At 32.4% G+C, this 20941-nt stretch overlaps 1 protein-coding gene across 4 annotated transcripts in view; it reads right to left on the bottom strand.

Moving 5' to 3' along the window:
* The window catches only part of LOC105150439 (uncharacterized), a 364524-nt gene that overhangs the window by 287714 nt on the left and 55869 nt on the right, over nt 1–20941 (bottom strand). Inside the window, exon 1 of one of the 4 annotated variants that reach the window (XM_087410156.1) lies at nt 5803–14260. The exons of the other annotated variants lie outside the window; for them this stretch is intronic. Coding sequence (XP_087266282.1) covers nt 5803–5847 — 45 coding nt within the window. The 5' untranslated portion in view covers nt 5848–14260. Of the gene's footprint in view, nt 1–5802; nt 14261–20941 lie in introns of those variants that run through there. 4 annotated transcript variants of the gene reach the window in all.

Raw genomic sequence — 20941 nt, 5'->3', positions numbered from 1 at the left:
GACGATGCTCCGGTATGAGTTCGGAAACCATTCGCGTGGAATGGCTATTTGCCTGACTTCTAAATAAACGAATGAGCAACGCACCATGTGCGTTTGCCCAATCGTGTGTATCTGCACATTTTGTTTGATACTTTATTATTAATATTCAAACATTTTTTTGTGACAGATTAATTTTTACACGAAATAAACTGTTGTTATTTATTAATAACAATTTTATTTCTCTCGGTAAAAATTAAAATAAAAATAATTACAAAGTAATATATAAAAATCTGAACAAGAAAATTTTCTACTAATTTTCAACAACAGTACAATTTAAGAATTAAAATAATACTAAGGAATTACTTAAATAAGAAATAAAATTTCTTATACCTATGTATCTTTTCATGTACAAAAATTTGTCATCATTCATTAAGCCAATATACCAAAAGCAGTATATTTTTACGTTTTATTCCGATTTTAATTCTAGAAAATTTTAAGAGTTATTATTTGTAGACATAATTGGAGAAAAACACAATAATAACAAGTAACGAAATCCGACAATGCTGTCAAGAAAATACAACTTTCATCTTCTTTACATTCAAACACAAGTTTATACGCCGAACTATTTGCCTTAAGATATATCATAAAATCTTCTGCAACGGACGGAGAAAAATTCTGTTTTGCTATCTCGACTCGACTCGCATAACACTGGCGCCGCGCATACACATTTCCCAAGAGGGGGGGGGGGGGGGGGAAACGGTGCGTAGAATTTTTCCTCGTGGATTTAGCTCGCCTGCCAGTCTCCATATATACCCATTTCCAGAGGAAGTTATTGTAATAAAGCACAGAGTACGCGCGCGAGCGCGCTAGGATTTGGCCTCGTCGCCTTCTCTACTGCCGAAAACGACCGCATCGCACGGTGTGAATCAAATAACAGAAGCGGAAAGAACTGAGAAAAAAAATCCGATTTTTTTCAGCGAGAATTTCAGCGATGTGTCGAAAAACGGTGGGAAATAGTGAATTCGCGCACTTCACGCTTGGTGCGTTTATGTCGCGATCCGCGAAATGCAGATCGCACCAAAGAGAAAAATTTTATTCCATGGATGCGCAAAGTGCATCGAAATTCCGCTTGTACACTGTTTGTACACTATTTGGCCATTCCAGCCTGTATTTATTGATAAATACATTTGTTCGAACACTCAGCTTAATCCGTATTTATTTAGGAATGTATCCTGTGATTATATAATTCCGCTGAGTTTCAATAAATATCAATACATATAGAAAAAGAAGCTCACATTTTATAGAAATGATGTTACGATGAAAGTGATGCGATTAGAATAGTTCAGTGTTTCAACTTCAACATAATGATCGCATTTAACGGAGTGAATAGTTCTGAATTACATTACGGCAACAGGTGCAAATGCCAGATATTGGCAATGAAAACACGCGGTAGTGTTGCTTTTCTGACTTTGTCTTCAATCTAGAATTAAATTATACGTGTATACCAGAATTTATATAAAATTATATAAATATATATTCTTTATTTAAAATTAAGAATAAATTAAAAATAAATCCATATTATTTACTTAAATCTTTTAAATATAATTTGCAAAATAATAGTCTTTACACAACTTCAAATTATTTTATTTTTAATAGCATTCGTAGACTGTATAAACATTCTGAACTGCAAATCGGTCTAAGAAGCAAAGCGTAACATGCTAAAAAATAATGAATGTGATATAGCAAATGTGTCTGCACGACACCCTCGAGCAAACGTAGCTATCTGCTCAAGGAGCAGCTGGAAGCTGCTGGTAGCATTAATTAGTGGCACCTAAGCGGCATAAATTAAAGCTGAGTCACACCTCGAAGACCATGAGCGAAGAACACCCAACGATGATAAAAGAAAAGAGTCGAAGGGATGAGAAGAAAGAAACAAAGGAGTGGACGGAGGTAAAGAGACTCTTTGCAATACACTGTTCATTCCACATTAAAAAGAAGGGGCGAGGAAGAGAACAAGGGTACAGGTGACATGGACAGAGAAAGAAAGATAGGTGGGTCTTCTTGGATGACAATTATTTCTTGAGTACACGTCGGGACACGGTGAGAAGCATGGCGACCGAGAGGTGGGCGCGTTCCCTTGCCTTTTAATTTATGGTAAAAAATTTATGTCCCGTCGACATTGTATTCAGATGTCCGGCGACCCGAGAGAAACACATGTTCCGTATCCATGGGTTTCTTCTGTCGGGTTCAGAAAGAAACGAGAATAGGGCAGGCGGGGTGGTCCTGCAGCGACGATACGCGAACACGTCCATGCCTACGCCTTCGCCATTGTGATGTCGCTTTCTGAAAGCTGTCTGACAGGACGCTATACTACCGTACGACATACGGACGAATGAATTCGGTCGCCTGATGCATTCATTAGGGAACACTACGCGCATAGAAAAGTTAATCGAAAAGAATGTTTTATAAATATGCGAGAAATAAAATATAAATTCCTGTTGTATATTCTCTCGATATAACGATATTACTGATTATAACAGCAATGATAGATTTTTAATATAAAGATTGGGAAATCAAATTGTTTCCACATTTTAATGCTATATATTCACACGCTGCAATTAAAGTTACATAAAACAATAATGTGGATTTTCAATATAACAAAGATCAGTGCAATTCAGCTCTAAAGCTACAGTTGCAGGAAAAATATAGATTCAAATATGCAGATAAAGTCTTCGTGTATTTTCATTGATAATTTATAATAGATGAAAGATGTAACATTCAAATTAGGAATACTAATTCTCTGGCACCGATTTTTCCGAATGGTTAATTATCTGACCGAGTTTTTATGCGCTAATCTAAACTCAAGGTATTTCGTCTTCTTTTAGAAAGTTTAATTAAAGACTCTTCCAGTTTTTCTCCAATATAAAGTTCGGATGGCAATTAGAAAAGTTTAAACATCATTAACTGTATCTTACTGAAAGGGTTCAAAAAGTGAAGACGAGAAACTAAACTAATCTCTTAATGAAGTAAATGCAAAGTTCTGAGAAACTATTGAAATTACGAAAACAAACCTGATGAAGAACATTTCTACATATAAGAATTTTATATTATAAATTGTTATACTCGCAATTCCTACTAATTTCATTATGTTTTTTCAATCACAATGTGATTTTTATAAAATGCAGTAACTCCAATAATAGTACTTAGAAAAAAGTTTTAGTAGAATCAAATATGTATGATATTTTCGCTTGAAATATTTGTTACTAAAAAAGAAACATAATTACTTATCCGCAATAAAAGCCAACAACGTATTTAAAATTATTCTTAAAACGAGTAAAGGATAATTACTACGGGAGAGAACTTGATACTCGGGGAATTTAATATATTGCGTAAAGTACATTTTTTTATCAGACTTCGTAAACGACTGAACGAAAAGGCCATCGCTTTTAATTATCGAGTTTCAGAGCTTTCACTTTTATGTTGCACACAGCGGCGTCTCACATTCCAGCGCGACCACAAAGCTTTTTCCACGTGGATATTTCCTTTTACGAAACGTACGTAGTACATACATACGTACGTGGGCGAGCGAAAGTCGATGGGATGCCGGAATTCGAGATTCCACATACGATTGTAAATTTGTCAACGCACCCGATACCTCTCGCTCGATATCCTCCATCCATCGAGAAACCAAATGTTCCCCTACATTTTAGCGCTATTCACACGCCGCAATTGTTCAGCTAACTTTTACTAGTACCTGGAGAGATGTGAAGGCAAAAGCGTCGAACCCTCGTGTTTGTCGTCCTTTCGGCGGAACTATTGATTTCTGTGAAACGTCCGTCGAGCCTTCTCCACTGGTGCGAATCATTCTATTTCGAAGGGGAGACGCGTCACTGAGTGGAAAGAAACTACCACCATCGTGCGTCATTGCTAAGTTCGGATAAAACGCTCACGGAAGTACGATTGGAATTTCAGGCGAAATAATTCATTCTAAACGAATCAGCTGTTTCGGACAAAGGAGTCGCGCGCTCCGCTTTAATTGATTTGATAACCGTGTCGCCATAATTGCAATACGCGTGAAAAAGCGGCGAAGTGTCTTTTATCGAAGCGGTGGATGCATCGGTAGCGGCGACGGGAAAAGTTGATCGACCGGAAAATTGCTCTTCTAATAAATGGAACGTTGGGCTATTAACATTCCCGATACGATGCTGCAGTGAATATCTTCGATAATGGATAGACTAAGGGTGTCCTAATAATAAATGAAATATGCAATTTTATCGCAATTAAAACTGAATATTATTGTACGTAAACTTCACGGATATAATTTACGTAATTTGCAAGCATTACTGTTTAAATCACTTACTAGTTTTAAGAAATTTGACAAAAATTTTTTAAATCATTTAATTAAAAAATTGTAACAAAAAATGTCCATCAACTATTATTACTAAAATTAATAACAAGAGAAGTAATGCATTTTTATATAGAATTTTAAATAGAAGTTATGAGAAATTTTATTTATCAAATATGTCAGGATATTGAATAGATATTTAAAAAATTAATATTTTATTCAATTTTTCCAAAGAAGAAGAATCCACTCTCAGCACATCAACAATTACCTTTTTTACTTAAAAAGAAAAGCAGTAAACCTGAATAACCATACACAGCCCCCATGCTACTTTCAAGAGTTATATAAACCTCTTAGCTTAATTTGACCTCCCACGCTTGTCAATTTATTAGAAAGCACGCAAACATTTTTGTGTGCAAACTCTTCAGCTCGTTTTAGACTACGTGTAAAGTGTGGGCTAAAAGTTTCACGAGAATCTTAAAAACCTGATAGGATAATGTCCGACGAACGAAGAGAAAGAGCGTACTAAAAGCTCCGACGTCTTTACGGTTGTTTCGCTAAAAAATGAATCGGATCGCATCGCGACCGAGAGAAATGGGAAACGAAAGGCTTTCGGGTTAAGAGAGGAGAGAAGTAAAGCTCCCTCCTCGATCACGTCTCGATAGGTGACATGTAACCATCTCGGTCCACCAATAGTGACGGCATGAATGGCAAGGGAGCAAGCGATGTGCACAATAAAACGGTTGGTTGTCGTATTCGTGCCCAGCAACTTAAACGCAACACACCGCGCCAGGGTGGACATAAACGACAGCATTTCGCGGGCCGAAACGCCAGACAGGTAGACGGCAAACAACAGTCTCACCACGAAGCTGAAGTATTTCTATTATACATAATAGAGAGTCAGGCCCTCCCGAAACGACTCTTGGCCTCTGAAGGCAGGTGACCCCCCGGCGAGTACGAGATGGAGAAAGCAACGCGTACAAACCGCACAGCTTGTACACGTATACACACACGCAACGTCCACGTCGCGTGCATACGTGCATACGTGCTCGTTTATAAATTTACTCGCGTACGCGGCTGACTTTACGGCGGCGCGTCCCTCGAAAGGGTAAAACAGACGCTGGCGACTCTATTCGTGTACACTTCGTACAAACGAATAGACATTATGTACACGTATATGTATGTATTCGTGTAATGAAATGTCTATCTGTGTAGAGGAATGACGCACGCTTACCGAAAGGCTTGTGCCCGAACCCCTTTATATCATCGTGTGTTTCTATGCAAGGGGATTAATGCAGATTCGCGAAATCGGTTGGCCACACACTAGCCGATGCGTCACTATGTGTGGCTGTTTAACTCATACGTACATACATATTTGTGACATTGTTATATACAAGCGAGAGCGTACATAACAATCATGTACCAAAAGGGATAGCTGATGTGCTCTTGTACATAGAGAGCCATTTAGGAAGATTTCGTACCTTTAAAGGAAATGGTGAACTTGGTAGATCCTCACCGCCATCCATCCCAGCTTGATCCACACGACCCAGTCACAGTGGTCATTTGTGGTGGTCATTCGTGCCAGTCGCCCGTGAGGGCCGGGAACCATCTATCCATCGTGAGAGGATTTAGATAAACGAGCAGAATTCGCCATTATGGATTGCTCGTAAAATTCCGCTTTAAATAAAAACTCGGACCATGCGAAATCCTCTAGACGTAAACCTGATTTTCCTGCAGGATTCGCATCAGTCAATATCGCTTGGATAATTCTACAGATTTTAATCCATTTGTGATATTCCAGTTCATCAACAGGATCCGTACGTGAAAGGACCTTTTAATATTCTTTCATTCTTTTTTTTTATTTTTTTTTTTCAATAGAATCGCGAGCTATCAAGCCACATTTTGCCGCAGAGCGAGAGCAAACGCTTTTATATTTCATGTAATTATGAAACGAGTTTATCGAGCTAGATTAAAAGTACAGAGGCATTATTCAAGAGTCAAATTCTCTGTACATTTACAGAATGATACGTGATAGCGGTATTCATATTTAAGGAAAAAATAAGCGGTCTGATTAAGTTATTGTAATTCAATTTACTTCAATTACAATTAAATAATTAAATTTTATCGAATTAAAAAATTTTTGCGTGTTTAATTCAAATTAAATTTAGGTGTACTATAACGCTATTTTTTTAATCTACTGTTCTGCCAACTGAGGCGCTTGTGTTAGAATGGAGATATATATGGCTGTTTGTAACGGAAGTCGCAAGTTTTTTGTAAGACGTTTTGTAAGACGTTTAATAAAGATTAAATATATTAAAATATATACTGTATATATTATATCTAAACAAGTTTTAATAACTAAACCATTGGTACCAAGTACGAGCCTTCCATAAGGGAATTAGTACGATTTCAAAAATAAATATCTACATTGATCAACACAAATTAACAATCGTAGATCTATCTAGAGTTATGTTCTTAGTAAAAAATCTATTTTAATAAATGCGAATTATTGCTTACTTAAATAATATACTTCAAAATAATTCTTCTTATTATAACTCCTTTGTGTAACAAAACATTTTAATAAAAAATTTTAAAAATGTCTAAATGAAATTTGATATTCAATTCTCTACGTCATCAATCAAAGAGTGTATGATTTCATTTCTTCAAATATGCATTTCTCTATTTTTGAAAGAATGAGAAACATGTCGTAACTTATTCTCAAGCCAATACTCACGTTTCGAAACGGGAGTGTCACGGTGAAGACTATGCGTATTTTAGAAGTGTATCTCAAGTTCCCACGGGAATATTCGTGACGTAGCTGTTTCTCAAGAAACCAATATCTCATGAGTTCGTAAAAGTCATCTAGGATACGTCACTAGCTTCAAGAATAGAATATCGAAACGCATTACAATAATATATGCACAAGAATTAAATATTCGCTATAAGTTTAACTTAATTTAAGACACCGATAGGACGTAAAATGTTTACAAATTTCTATAGGAATTATTTATTATTTGTTTATTATATAAGCTGTTAAATAGTAAGCGTAAGTAATGCAAAAAAAATTTGTTAAATCAAATAAAACCGAAATGATTATTAAATTTAATAATGAAATTATTTGTTCATATATCTTCCTAATTCAATTCCTAACACAATCTCTATAGTATTTTTAACTATTTAATTATCATCAAGTTATATTATCAAGTGTTGTAGTATTCAATAAGAGAAGAAGTTTTACTTTACAGTTTTAATTTACAATATTTACTGGAAAATTATTCTTTTTTTTTTTTTAATCAGATATAATAATCGATTGTTCTTTTCATTATCAGTCACGCTTCTGAATTTCAGTCCTGATGCCTATTGTTATAACGCGACTGATTTCGTTGCAGTCGTCCTCAAATAAATTCCTTAATTCCTTTTGTAAAAAAAAAAAGGAGAATAGAGAGCCACACGGGACTCTTCTTGCATGGTCGGTACGGCCAGGTCAAAGAGAAGACCTGCTTGTACCTTAATGAAAGGTTCTTCGTCTGGTCTCTAGCTCTTTGCGACAGCGCCATTGTGATTATGGGTACCTCGACTCTATCAGCTTGCCAGTGCAATTATATAGGAGTGTAAAGGCTATTACGTATACAAGAAAAAAACTAGGTGAAACAAGACGAGATATAGGGGGGGGGGGGGAGAGAGAGAGAGAGAAAGAAAGAGAGAGAGAGAGAGAGAGAGAGAGAGAGAGAAAGAGAGAGAGACAAACAGACAAGAATGACCATGCACGAATTACACACCGTTTCACTGTAATTGCGGCTCGCGGTAACCGCGCTACGTATATGCGACTGCATAGGTACAACACGATAGATATATCGTGTTCGAATACAGCATGTACTCCATGCAAATATTACAGAGCGGTGGTGTGAAAACCGCACATATATTTTTAGACGCAAAATCCTATATTTGATCCGCAAGCGTAAATATTGCTGCGCAATTAACTAGCTATATTACTTCTGTAAACAGTCATTTTGAGCATTGGCAGAAAAATATTTAATACCGTCCCATTTATTTAATATTTCTCTAAAAAAATATAAGAGAGCAATTCATTCGCAAAGATAAAGAACTTGAATTTTGGTTTCAATATATGTTATATCATGTCACAGAAAGATATAATGTTAATAATAAATATACATATTACATACGAAACTTATCTGTGCTTCAAAGCGTATTAAACTTCTGATATTACGATGATAATATTAACATGTTCTGCGTTGAAGTTACAGAATTTATAATGTAATCTCTTTAGCCGCTTCATGAGATAACAGAAAATAGACCAGTCAAACTATTAAAATTTGTACATTTTATATTAGATTTGCCAAAAATTATGCTCACTCAAATTACTGTTAATACACTTTTATAGCCGTTTATAACTATTGTTGTATTAAACAAATAAAATAAATAAATAAACTAATATACATAAATAAGTAATAACTACATTAATATATGTTATGTTACTTTCTACTATATAAACAGATTTAAAACTAAATATGTTAATATTATTATTAATACTAATAATATCCACAAAAGTAATATTTTTATTTCATAACTCATTCTTTTATTTTCATAACTCAATTATAAAAATCAAATATCTACCATATTTGTAAATTTAAAAAATGTGATAGATAAAGAGATTAAAAGCAAAGTTTAAAAATAAAATTATTAAGTAATGGATTAGATGTATAATAAAAAGACAAGAATTAACTAATATAAAAGATGAAATCAGGCGTTGCATCATAAATTTTTTAGCCGAATAAAGCACGAGGTCTCTAGAGAGTCGTATGTGTGTATACTTTCGGAATTAGGGATCCAGTAAGATCCCAGGAGATTTAAGAAATACGTACGTTATTCATCAAGGTATTCGTCTCTAGAATTCAAATGTGCATACTCAGTTATTTAAAGATTTTATATTACTGAAATTCATGATACATATTAATGATAGAAACACATTTTTTGTAATTCATTTTAAATGAAAATAAAAAACAAATTTAATAAAAAAAAGACATCATATTATTCTTCGTGTGTTGTATCTATGCCTTCAATTAAATTGTCAAGTTGGCAATGAAATTATTAAGTGATTAGGTAAAATATAAAAAGACAGGAATTAATTAAGATAAAAGATAAAATCAAGTGTTACGTGATAAATTTTTTGACCAAATAAAGCATAAGGTCTCTAGAAAATTGTATATGTATATTGTGATTTTATAACTTAAACTACGTTCTATTTCTTAATGAAATAATATGATACAAATATGAATAATTACTACGAGCTATTTTGTTCTCAAAATAAAAAGTGTTACATTTTATAATAAAATAAAAAGAAACATTACCAATATATTTCACAATTTTATAACCAATAAACAAACTTTCTTTTATATAAATTTTATATTTTCACCAGTTTCAAATTCGGCTCTCTAACATAGTGAAAGAATTAATTCAGTTATGTCAAAAAGACCATATTTCCACTTTTTTGAGAATTCGATTTTCTGTCACCATTCAACACAGAATCAATTTGTGTCGCACGTTTTATGTGACAAGGCCATCTCTAACAACATAGCATACGGTTCATCCAGCCAGCCAATTATCTTCGTTCTGTTCCCGAAAATGTCACTTTATCATTTATTTTACCATTTTTTCATTCCGTGTAAAATTTACTTTTATGAAGAAAAAGAAAAACGGACTCATTTAAACATTTTTGTTTTGCACAACGAAACAATAAAATTATTAATATTTATATTTTATTGACATTTAGATTAAAATATAAAAATGGAATACGTAAAAAACAAAACGTACATAAAAAATAAGGTAATATTGTATAAAAATGTCCTAATAAAATCGTGTTAATATAGAAAAAGGTGGATAAAAAAGAAAAAACTTCAAGTCCAGTGGAAAACAAACCAATCAAATATCCTGATGGTACTGGAAAGATGGATGGCTGAAGGAAAGAGGATCGAGATGGACATTCGGGGAAATTCAGAAAACGGCAAAACGCACTGCAGGCCCACATAACATACGATCGTTTACGTTCGCATTTCACGCAGCGGCGAATCCGTAGATGGACTATGGTGGAGAAAGAGAGAGAGATAAAGAGGGAAGGGGGTTAACGGATATTCTATATCGTATAAAAATGATAGGTAAAGATTATGGACCATTGTGTTGTCGAAGCTAAATTTCACACTGGCAAGAACTTGACGCAATATGCGACGGCAATATCCAATTTCGCCTGCGTTCGAATTCGGTGAACTGTGTGAACAAAATATCATTGAAAGATAACAAGACTGAACAGATAATATATGAAGTCGTTCGATAAGATTGTGCGTATTTTGTCATTAAATATATTCGCCCATTTAACGTGAAACGCAAATATTTCTAAAAATTAAGATAACAAAACGCGTATAAATAAAATAGCAATAAAAACAAAATTGAATGCAATTAGTTAAACAATATCTCACTCTAATCTTTTCACTGAATTGATAAATAATGGAGTAAGTTGTCATCGCGGTTTTGCATTCTCACTCAAGATACGCCTAATTAATCATGTTTCTATGTCAGTTCGATGCATTTCGTGCTGCGCTCTTCGATGTCGATATAATCTTGCGAAAACGAAAGTGGCCGTCGATTCCGTATCGGTTTGCGGTCGAGAGCCATTGGGAGACCGCAGTGCCACCCGCGTGGTACCCGGCTGGTCAACGGATAGAGTAGACTTCTTCGGAAAGTCAAGTGTGAGAGGAAGTGAATAGAGATGTGAACAGAACGGTTGTGGTAGCAAGTGAGACAGAGACAGCAGAAGAGGAGACAGAGAGATGAATGAGAGAGGAGGACGGGATGGAGGACTCTCTTCAAACTGAGAGGAGTATGGCGTATTTTATGGGTTCTCTCAAGCCACATTGTCGTTTTATTTCCTATTATTTAAGTGCCAAGGCAGGTTAACAAAAACCAGTCGCCGTGCCACCGCATTATTCCCAGCGTCCACGAAGCATGATGCGTCTAATGAGTTTCTCGGCGGTCCGTCGAGCCGTGCCGTCATCTTCGTCGACACCGTCGTTTTCGTTGTCGCTGCCGACGTCCTTTCAACGGCCAATAACGCGATTACCTCGTTCCTTGGTAGAAATTGCTTGAAATTTCCTTCGCCAGCTCTTTTCTCTGTCCGCTTCTCTCGACCAAACGATAATTTACCCGTTAAACGACGTCAAGGATTAGCTTAGCAAATATGTAATCGTACTGTAATAGTAAATATTCACTCTAATGTTACCAATCTTTTACCATAATTTTATTAATCCGCATTACACAATTGCATATGGAACTATTTTTTATTTTCAATATTAATCTCATCAATCTCTCTGTAGAAAAAAAATGTTTAATTTTTTTTTTACAAAGTGAAGAAAAATAAAAAATTTTTTAAATTTTATATATTTGTTATATTCTTTTTAAACAACCGTGATGTTTTTTTTATACAATAGAATTTCTAATAAAAAGAGTGTATTTTCTCTTTTACTTTATATTCTTTTTGTACTGATGCTTATATGCTATATATGTTCTCGTGTTCTTCCCATTCCTCTAATAGAACAGTTTCTCCTTTATAGTCTCAACAACCCTTTCAGTCGTATAAACTTTGACTGATTGCACGTTCTGCAATTCACTAATTACGCGGTCGTAACAACAACCTGTTCACACTATACTGACATATAATAACACGAATTGGGATAGACTGTTCCGATTAGAAACAGTACTAATTATAGTTAGCACAGTGGTTTGTACATTGATTGAATAATTCCTACATATGTCTCACACCATTGATTATTCCTGTCTACTAATATGTACCAGTTAATCCTTAACAGCTTATATCTATTTTATTATACATATACCTCGTTGGCAAGTTCTCTTTAGTCCCTTCCCGTTAAACAACAAATATTTCAAACTGAGTTCTCTTCAAAATAACTCTTGGATTAAAAAATAAATAAGTTTATAAAATAAAATAAAGAAAAAAGAATATCCAGAATATATAGAAGTATAAAGGCACATAAAAATAACTAAACCAATAAGACGTAATCAACATTTTGGATTTGCTAATACATTATTGCTTTACTGTGATTAGCCTATTACCATTTATACCTATTACTGCTTAAGTTTTTGGTGTATGTAACTTCAGTACATTATTTAAACAAACCTTAATATTTTCGAGTACATAAATGAAATTCGCAAATATTTAAGAGTTGGAGTACATATTCAGATCATTGTTATGTTCAGCAGAAAAGCAGCTTTGCAACTGTTGTAAATTCTTTAATGTAATTGGTTTTACTTTATAATTTCTTACTGAATCCAAACATACGAGCTAAATCATATTAAAGAATTTTACAACAGTTGCAAAGCTGCTTTTTTTGCTGAATGCAGCCAATGTCTAGCGAGTGTGTTAATTGATAATGTGAAAAATTGCAGTTCTTCAGTGAATGCCGGTGCGGATCGATTCGCGATATGCCGGCAATGAATCCAGAATCGTGTCGTTAGCCCTTGGCAAGTCCCGTTATTAGGATGGTATGCGGGCAGACCGGCCGGTCCATCCGGCGTGAAGAGGCGCACGAGTAGGCGAACGGGCTGTGCGGCAGAAGAAGCAACAACAGCAGAATCAAGCAGCAGCTGAAGCGGATGGCCGAGTATCTGACATTGATGCATGACGTAAAAATTAAAAGAAGACAACGAACGGCGGCGAAGCGACCGGGCAACATGCGCCCCGGCAAGACGCAGCGAGTGAAAAGGCTGTTGCCGACAATGAAGCGAGGACTGAGAGGAGCTCGACGCGTTCGAGTGGAAGAGATGCAGCGGCGCAATAATCCGCGTAACGAACCGGTCACGCTTTTTCGACAGCTCATCGTTTTTCGAGAACCCTAAGAGCCGCGGCGGTTAGATTCGCCCTCTCGCACGATAAGTCCTCTCGACGGATCGCCACTCCTGTTTCTCTCGCGAGATCGTGCAAATAGAAGAGAATATACCGACCGGCAGTTCTCGCGAACGAAATAAACTGGATTGCAGCAAGTTACGTAATACGTGATATCCAAAGGTGTATTCAAAAAAATATGATGTAGCTACATTTACGACGGGCGCTCTTTAATTAAAGCTCGTTTCAGGCGTGAAAACTGGTTTAACGCCTCAGTTGAGCGGGAAATTTATATTATTTCGCAGCGTGGATTACTCAGTTAATTTTTCAACTGCGCGAATATCGAATTAAATTTAAAAATTCACTTCAAAATATTTGCATTTTCACGTGTATTAGTGATAAGTTCATATTTACAGATCATCTATACGCAGATAACATAAATAATTATATAAGTTAGTTAATTTCTATAAAAAATTTCAAAAATTAATACAATGAAAATAGAAGGCCTCTCTTTTGCGCGCATTTTCGTGCGCAAAATTCTTCAATTTATAGTTTATAACAAAATTTTCAATTTTTATATTAAATTTTAATTTAATATTTACATATTTATTTCTAAATAACAATTTTTTTAATCGATCCTTTAAAAAACTGGCCGTTGTAAATTTTGTTACTAATTAATAATATGTATATATATGCAATGAGTGCAAAATGTATTCGTATAGAGAAAATATTTTTTAAAAGAACTTTATTTTTAAAAAATAAATATTATCGAGCCAGAAATGAGTCATCGAATTGATGTTGAATTAACATCGATACGATGATTTCAACATAAATTTGACGTCAATTCGATGTTTAATTGACGACCAGTTCTTGCTGTGTAATTAACAATTTATTCATAAAGAATTATTGTTAATTAATGTTTATTTTCTACAAATAAGACTTTTTTTATAACAAATTTCCTTGTACAAATACTTTTTGCTCTCGCTGTATATATGTGTACATATATGTATATATGTGTGTGTGTATGTATATATATATATATATATTAGGTGTTGGAATTAATTCGTAGCGTTTTTTAATGAAAGAATGTTATTTATTTCACATGAGCATTAAAAAATACATTAATGAAAGTACTTCCCATCACTTGTAAAACGCTACGAATTAATTCCAACACCTAATATATATATATATATATATTATTAATAAACAGTCAATACATCATTCCACTATTTAAAGTACTCGATCTATCAATTTGTATTTGTAATATTATACCGCGCTTTCAATCCAAAAATAATGAGCAAATTACATTTTAATTAGTAAAAATTTTAAATACAATATATTACAAAATACACTTGAATCTATACACTGTTAAATTCATAATTCAAAGTCAAATTATACCCAATTAGTTATTTTTAATAATTTCTACAAGTCCACTGCACTTACTCAATACGTTAATTTAGCTAAAACAATGGAGATAAATAATTTCATTCAAAAAAATATCAATATTCAGTTTATTTTTACTAACAATGCATAAGTTAATAAGAATGTTATTTACTTTAAAGTTTGAAACTAATCATAAAGCAATAGAATTAACTCATATTTTGACACACATGAAAATTAAAAGTAACAAAATATTTAACTCAAGAGATTAAGTTACCAATTGCTCCATTGATATCTAATAATGTAATCAATAAAGAAAATATGACTGAATGCACAAATATCGCAATAAAATAATTTATAATTTCCAGTTTCTGTTACTTCGATTCTGTGAAATGGATAAATCGTGTAAAACACTTGTTTTGATAAACAGTCACTGCATTTACAATCGTTAATCGCGACGATCAGTTCACTGATCGTGCGCGTTGATAGTAGCTAATTAATTATTCATAGAAAATAATCACGTTTGGTATCTTCTAACACTCGACGCGATTGATATTTCAATGGATAATGGACATATGAAACGATTTCAATCTCGTCGCATGAATAACACGATCTTGTATATCAAACAAATACAATGGCTGTTCACACAAGTCAATCTCACCAAATAAAACATTAACGTATTATAAAATGATTATACACTGAACATTCTTCACTTCAAACTTGTTATTAATGATCGTTTACATACGACTTCTCGTTACTCAAATGATCCAACGAGTCGTATATTACTCCACATTATAAAGCGCAAAATAATAGGCAAATTACATTTAAACAAAAAGTTTAAAGCATACACACGAGATGCATTCGAATTCAAGCCTCGCTAAGTATGTCGCGTAATTAATTATCGCCCATATCGTGAAATAATAATTTGTAATCCCCATTCTCCGTTGTACCGAGTATTTTCTATTCCAAACGAAATAAATCATGCAAAATATCTGCTTCGAGATTGTTATCTAAATATATACATTTACAAATTGCTCGAACAATCGCTCATTTCAACCTAATTATAAAGCGTTTTTTAATACTTGCCACAGCTACGTTTAGAAAATAATACACGACACACAGAAGCAGCTCACGTCACAACCTGTTAGCTCGAATCTCACTGAGCGAATGATGGCGCGATGACCTTACGTGAATACAATGCACAGTGTATACCGCAATAACAAATACCAAGGCCGCGCGTCAGTAGAATCCTGTCGTTATCATCTCGAAATTTAAATAATTTGTATAATATAATAATGTGAAATATTCTGTTCCTTACATTTCAATAAATGAACTCTGTTAATAAACATAATGCGCTCCGTTTTATTGTTGCAGTACCTACATAGCGCTTTGTTTTGTGGATTAATTATCATCATCTAAAATAACGATTAATTTCAACTGAGAGAATGTTTCAAAATGGAAATATTGTTACTCGTTATTCTAATTGATATGCACGTAAATGTAATTATTATTAATAAGTTTTAATTGTTAGACTCTAATTATTTAATTTTTCTTTTTAAAGACACACACAATTTGAATAGTTAATTAAGCACTTCATTTAAAAAGATTTAATAAACTGTTATTTAAAAAATTAAGTTTACCTTCGTTTTGTTCGAAAAAATTAACGTTTTAAAATAAACTTTTAGTGATTTAAAATTGAATTTTTTAAGTAATTACCTCAAATCTTCAGAAAAATATTGTAAAACTATTAACATACCTATGCATATAAACTTCTCTCAAGAAGTAATTACTGAACTGAGAGAAATAAAATTCAGATTATTTTTTAAAACTTCATTTCATCAACTATTTTTTAAACTTCATTTGAATTTCTCAATTAAATTGGAATTGCAAATATATAATAAATATAACATTATAATTTTTAATGTATTATAAATTAATTCTCATAATATAAATTAACTTTCCAAATGTGTTTATCATTAAAATCATGTCTCGAGATTGGTTTCACAATCGAATTCTTAAACAGAATCATAAATATTAAATACAGTATCAGAGATCATGCACAATCTCCTGCTCCTGAAATTGGTAGTAGCAATTCCTATACATATAATCTTAAAAAAGCAATTCTAAAATATAATCTCATGAATACACTTCCGCTTTTTGCTTGCAGCAATCGTTACACCGTACGAGTTACATATAGTCTACTATCCTTCTATCGAAATCGAGCGTGTCGAATGACGTCGTATAATAGATTTCGCTCGATTGATTTCATGCAAACGGCCACTCTCCTGCACTTTCGCCGATATCATGAAAACATCGAGTCCCTTCAAATTTTATATGCATACTTATTTCAAATACTCGCAATGTAGAGACTCAATAAATGCAAAATATACATTTATATTTATATGATATTCGTATAATAAAAGTAACATTTTACTTTATGCATCATAAATTTAATCAATATCTCTGCAATATGCTGAAGGCATACTTTAAAATATATTTATGTTCCAAAAAAATTTTACGAATTTTTATAGATTTCTTGTACCAGAATATCATTTAGTAAAGGCTGTCCTTTTAAATTATGCGAATATAATCTAATATATAGTGAGTGCAAAAAGTATTCGTACAAGAAATTTTTTATAAAAAAAGTTTTATTTATAGAAAATAAACATTAATTAGTAATTTTATACAATGAATACATTCTGCATGTCTAGTATAAAACGAACGAACTTTGCATGTATTCCTGATTTTAAAAGCCAAATTTCTCAACTGTACGAATATTTTTTGAGCATCCAAACAATACAACTTTTAATTTTGGCTTATTTTTCAGAATATATTTTCTATAATTAATACACATCTTTTTAGTATATATAATTTTAAAAAACATACAGTCTATTTTATTCTTTATGAATAAATTGTTAATTACACAGCAAGAACTGGTCGTCAATTAAACATCGAATTGACGTCAAATTTGTGTTGAAATCATCATATCGATGTTAATTCAACATCAATTCGATGATTCATTTCTGGTTCGATAATATTTATTTTTTAAAAATAAAGTTCTTTTAAAAAATATTTTCTCTATACGAATACTTTTTGCATTTACATATTAAAAATTTACTTCTCGACAAGTTATATATAATCACAGGATATATATATATATATATATATATATATATATATATATATATACATCAAAAATTGATATATATAACCATCAATGTCCATAATTACCAATAATATAAAAGATATATTAATGATTCAGTACCTAAGATTCAATATTAAATAAATATTAAAATTAGTAATTAATATTAAAATTTTAACTATTAAAACTTTAGAGGCTAGTTGAAAAGTTAGAGGTGAAAATACATAAAAATATATTTAAAACAATAGATATAAAACCAAAAGGTTAAATAAATCCAATGTTTTATACTTAATATCAGAAATAGCATTCAAATATAATTTATATCGAAACCCATTCATAATTTCATATTACTATATTCGAAATATTGACTATTATGTTTATTTATAATTGATATTGCTTCAATATTAAAATTATAAGCTATTATTAGCTTTTTCTAATATAAAGATATTCATTTTCATTTATTAGGAGCTAATCATTTAGCAGTACGATAACGAGTTTCGTCACGATCTCAGTGCTACTCACACGAAATATATAATTCACGCAGGATGATAATTCGCGGAGTTATACGGATGTTTGATGTCCTCGTAATAAAATCTCGTTTGATTGTATATACAGCTAGATTATCTCCAATCAAATATACATTAAGTGCAATGTCCTCTTTGCGAGTGAATCATGAATATTAATTATACCTTAGGAGATTGATCTATGACCGATAAGACTTCGGTCGTTAAAGAAGTAGAATGACAAATTCACGTACATCCTACACTGATAAATCATAAAATATAAAATTTTCTATCACGACTGGCTTTTATTTCGCGTTCACGGTTATTTCCTTGAAAAATGACGACTATAAAATCTCTCTCGTGCTTCGAAAAAACAAAAAGAGACAGAAAAAAAGAAAGAGAAAGAGAGAGAGAGAGAGAGAGAGAGAGAGAGAGAGAAAGTAAAAGGAAGGCGACAATTAGATCGAAACTCGATAAACCAGACACGCGAATTTCTCGTAAGCCTGGTAGATATCAAGTACTCTTATTTTCATATAAATCTACCTTTCTCACTATCTTCATCTACTACAACAATTTCGTCTAACTTTTGATTAAGATAACTTTTGACTGCACAAAAGAAGCAATGTATATGTTGACAATAGAAAAAATTTCTATTTTCTTTTTTATTCCATTTCACTTAAATTTTTTCAATTTATACATATTAAAAATTAAGTTTAAAAATTTAAAAGAAAAAACGCTATTTAGAATACTTAAAATATTCTTTATCACTCACCAATATGTTAAAGCAAAACAATCACTTGCATAGAATAGAGGAACAACTTACCTGAAACAAAAAATAGAATTAACTTATTAACATAGTATACTCATTATTATATTATATTATATTACATTATATTTAAACAAATTATTAAATCACATTCATTTCAAATATCAATGCTGTAATATCTATAACAATATATCTCAGTAATTTTTACGATTAAGATACAAGTTGTTTCTAGATATTCCTAAATTTTATTCAAATGATAATGATCAATACTCGTTTTATTAAGTAAAAATAACGGTAAGACAACAAAGTAGCAAATCTCTTGAACTCTCGCATGTACTATAGCATCAAAATACCGGTTGCCGTAACATACGTATATATTTAATGACTGTAATAAATAATTCACACTGGATCAACTTTCTTCCGCATACATAAAGCTAAACACGTAGTTGACCAATACATAGCTGTTATCCGTAGAATATTTTTCAAATCTTTTCATCACGGAACAACGTCGGGATTTTCGAAACAAAAGATAAATGATTGAAACCTGTTTCATGCTGATAAAATCATAGATTTACAATCTTGAACATAATATTTATATTTTATAATACATACATTTGATCCATCAATTTTATGCTGTACATAAAATTTGCGAAAAATTATACTCTATATATCTTAAGAAAAACTCAAACATTTTATTGTCATTAAAAAAATTAATAATTGAAATATCTGTAATATAAAAACACAACCTATAAAATTCATTTGAAAGTTACAAAATCGTACAACATAAAAAATATACAAATTAAAAAATTGACAAATACAAATGTACAGGATGTGCAATAATGTACAATAAAATTTCTTCATGCTATGGGTATGAGTTAAATATGAAATATCGCCAATGAAAATAGATATAGCATCGAGAACTTTTGAGTTCATTGTACTAAGAATACATATAACATCTAGCATATGCCACAAACACGCTAACTTTCCTGCATTTGCCAAAGTTGATAATTTATTTACCAAACAACTTCTAACTTCGGCAATTTGTTTTCTTGATGACAATGTTACTTGAAAACTAGAGCCATCTAAGCGCCATAACGGGCTGACGACTAACATACTAATCCTCAAAGTTTCTAGATGTTTACATCATTATTCTCACATTTAATATTCGTAATTATATCATGTCTAATAAATTTAAAATTATTTGAACTAAAAATGAAACATTAAAAATCAATTTTCCGTCTACGTTTACTATCGTTTTTTTTTCTTCTCGATATTCAAATAAAAAAATATTTTAAAAATCATATAAAGTTGTTTATGTGTTGCAAAGATATTTTTGTATAATATCTTTGATATAATACTTAAATATGCAAATATACATTAATATAAATATACATTAATATCTTTAAATGAATGCATTGATATGTGTATAATGAACCTACGTTAATAATTATTACGATTAATTGCACGGTGCTATTCCATCTACTCTGTGAACGCGCACTGTATGTGCGCCACACATCTCATTATATGAAGATTCGTGGCTGTGTGTGGCCGAGCGAAAAGCAGGTTATTCAAATTCTCCCTGAACGCGTAATTATACGCACGTTTGCTGCACGAACAGTCACTAACGTACTACGGCCAACGTCTACAAACTGCAAGTAACACGTGTCGCAAGTAAAACGTGTCTCATAGCATGCAAAGTGTTCGCCTACTCCTCTCAGCTACTCGCAACCAATTGCAATCGATTTGCGATTATGTCAATACAGATGTACCAATATTGCAGATCAAACAAAACCCGGTTCACAAGTCGATTTAAAGTTGATTGATTTTTAAAATCGTTTGATTTGATATCTTAGATTTTTCATTAATTTTCGAAAAAAGATCGATATTTTATTAACGAGGCAGTATTGATAAAATATCG

This window comes from Acromyrmex echinatior, chromosome 10, assembly GCF_024713525.1.
Source record: "Acromyrmex echinatior isolate Ae372 chromosome 10, ASM2471352v2, whole genome shotgun sequence".
NCBI classification, from domain to species: domain Eukaryota; kingdom Metazoa; phylum Arthropoda; class Insecta; order Hymenoptera; family Formicidae; genus Acromyrmex; species Acromyrmex echinatior.
Note: the sequence above shows the minus strand (reverse complement) of the source record. Positions and strands in the feature narration are given on the sequence as shown.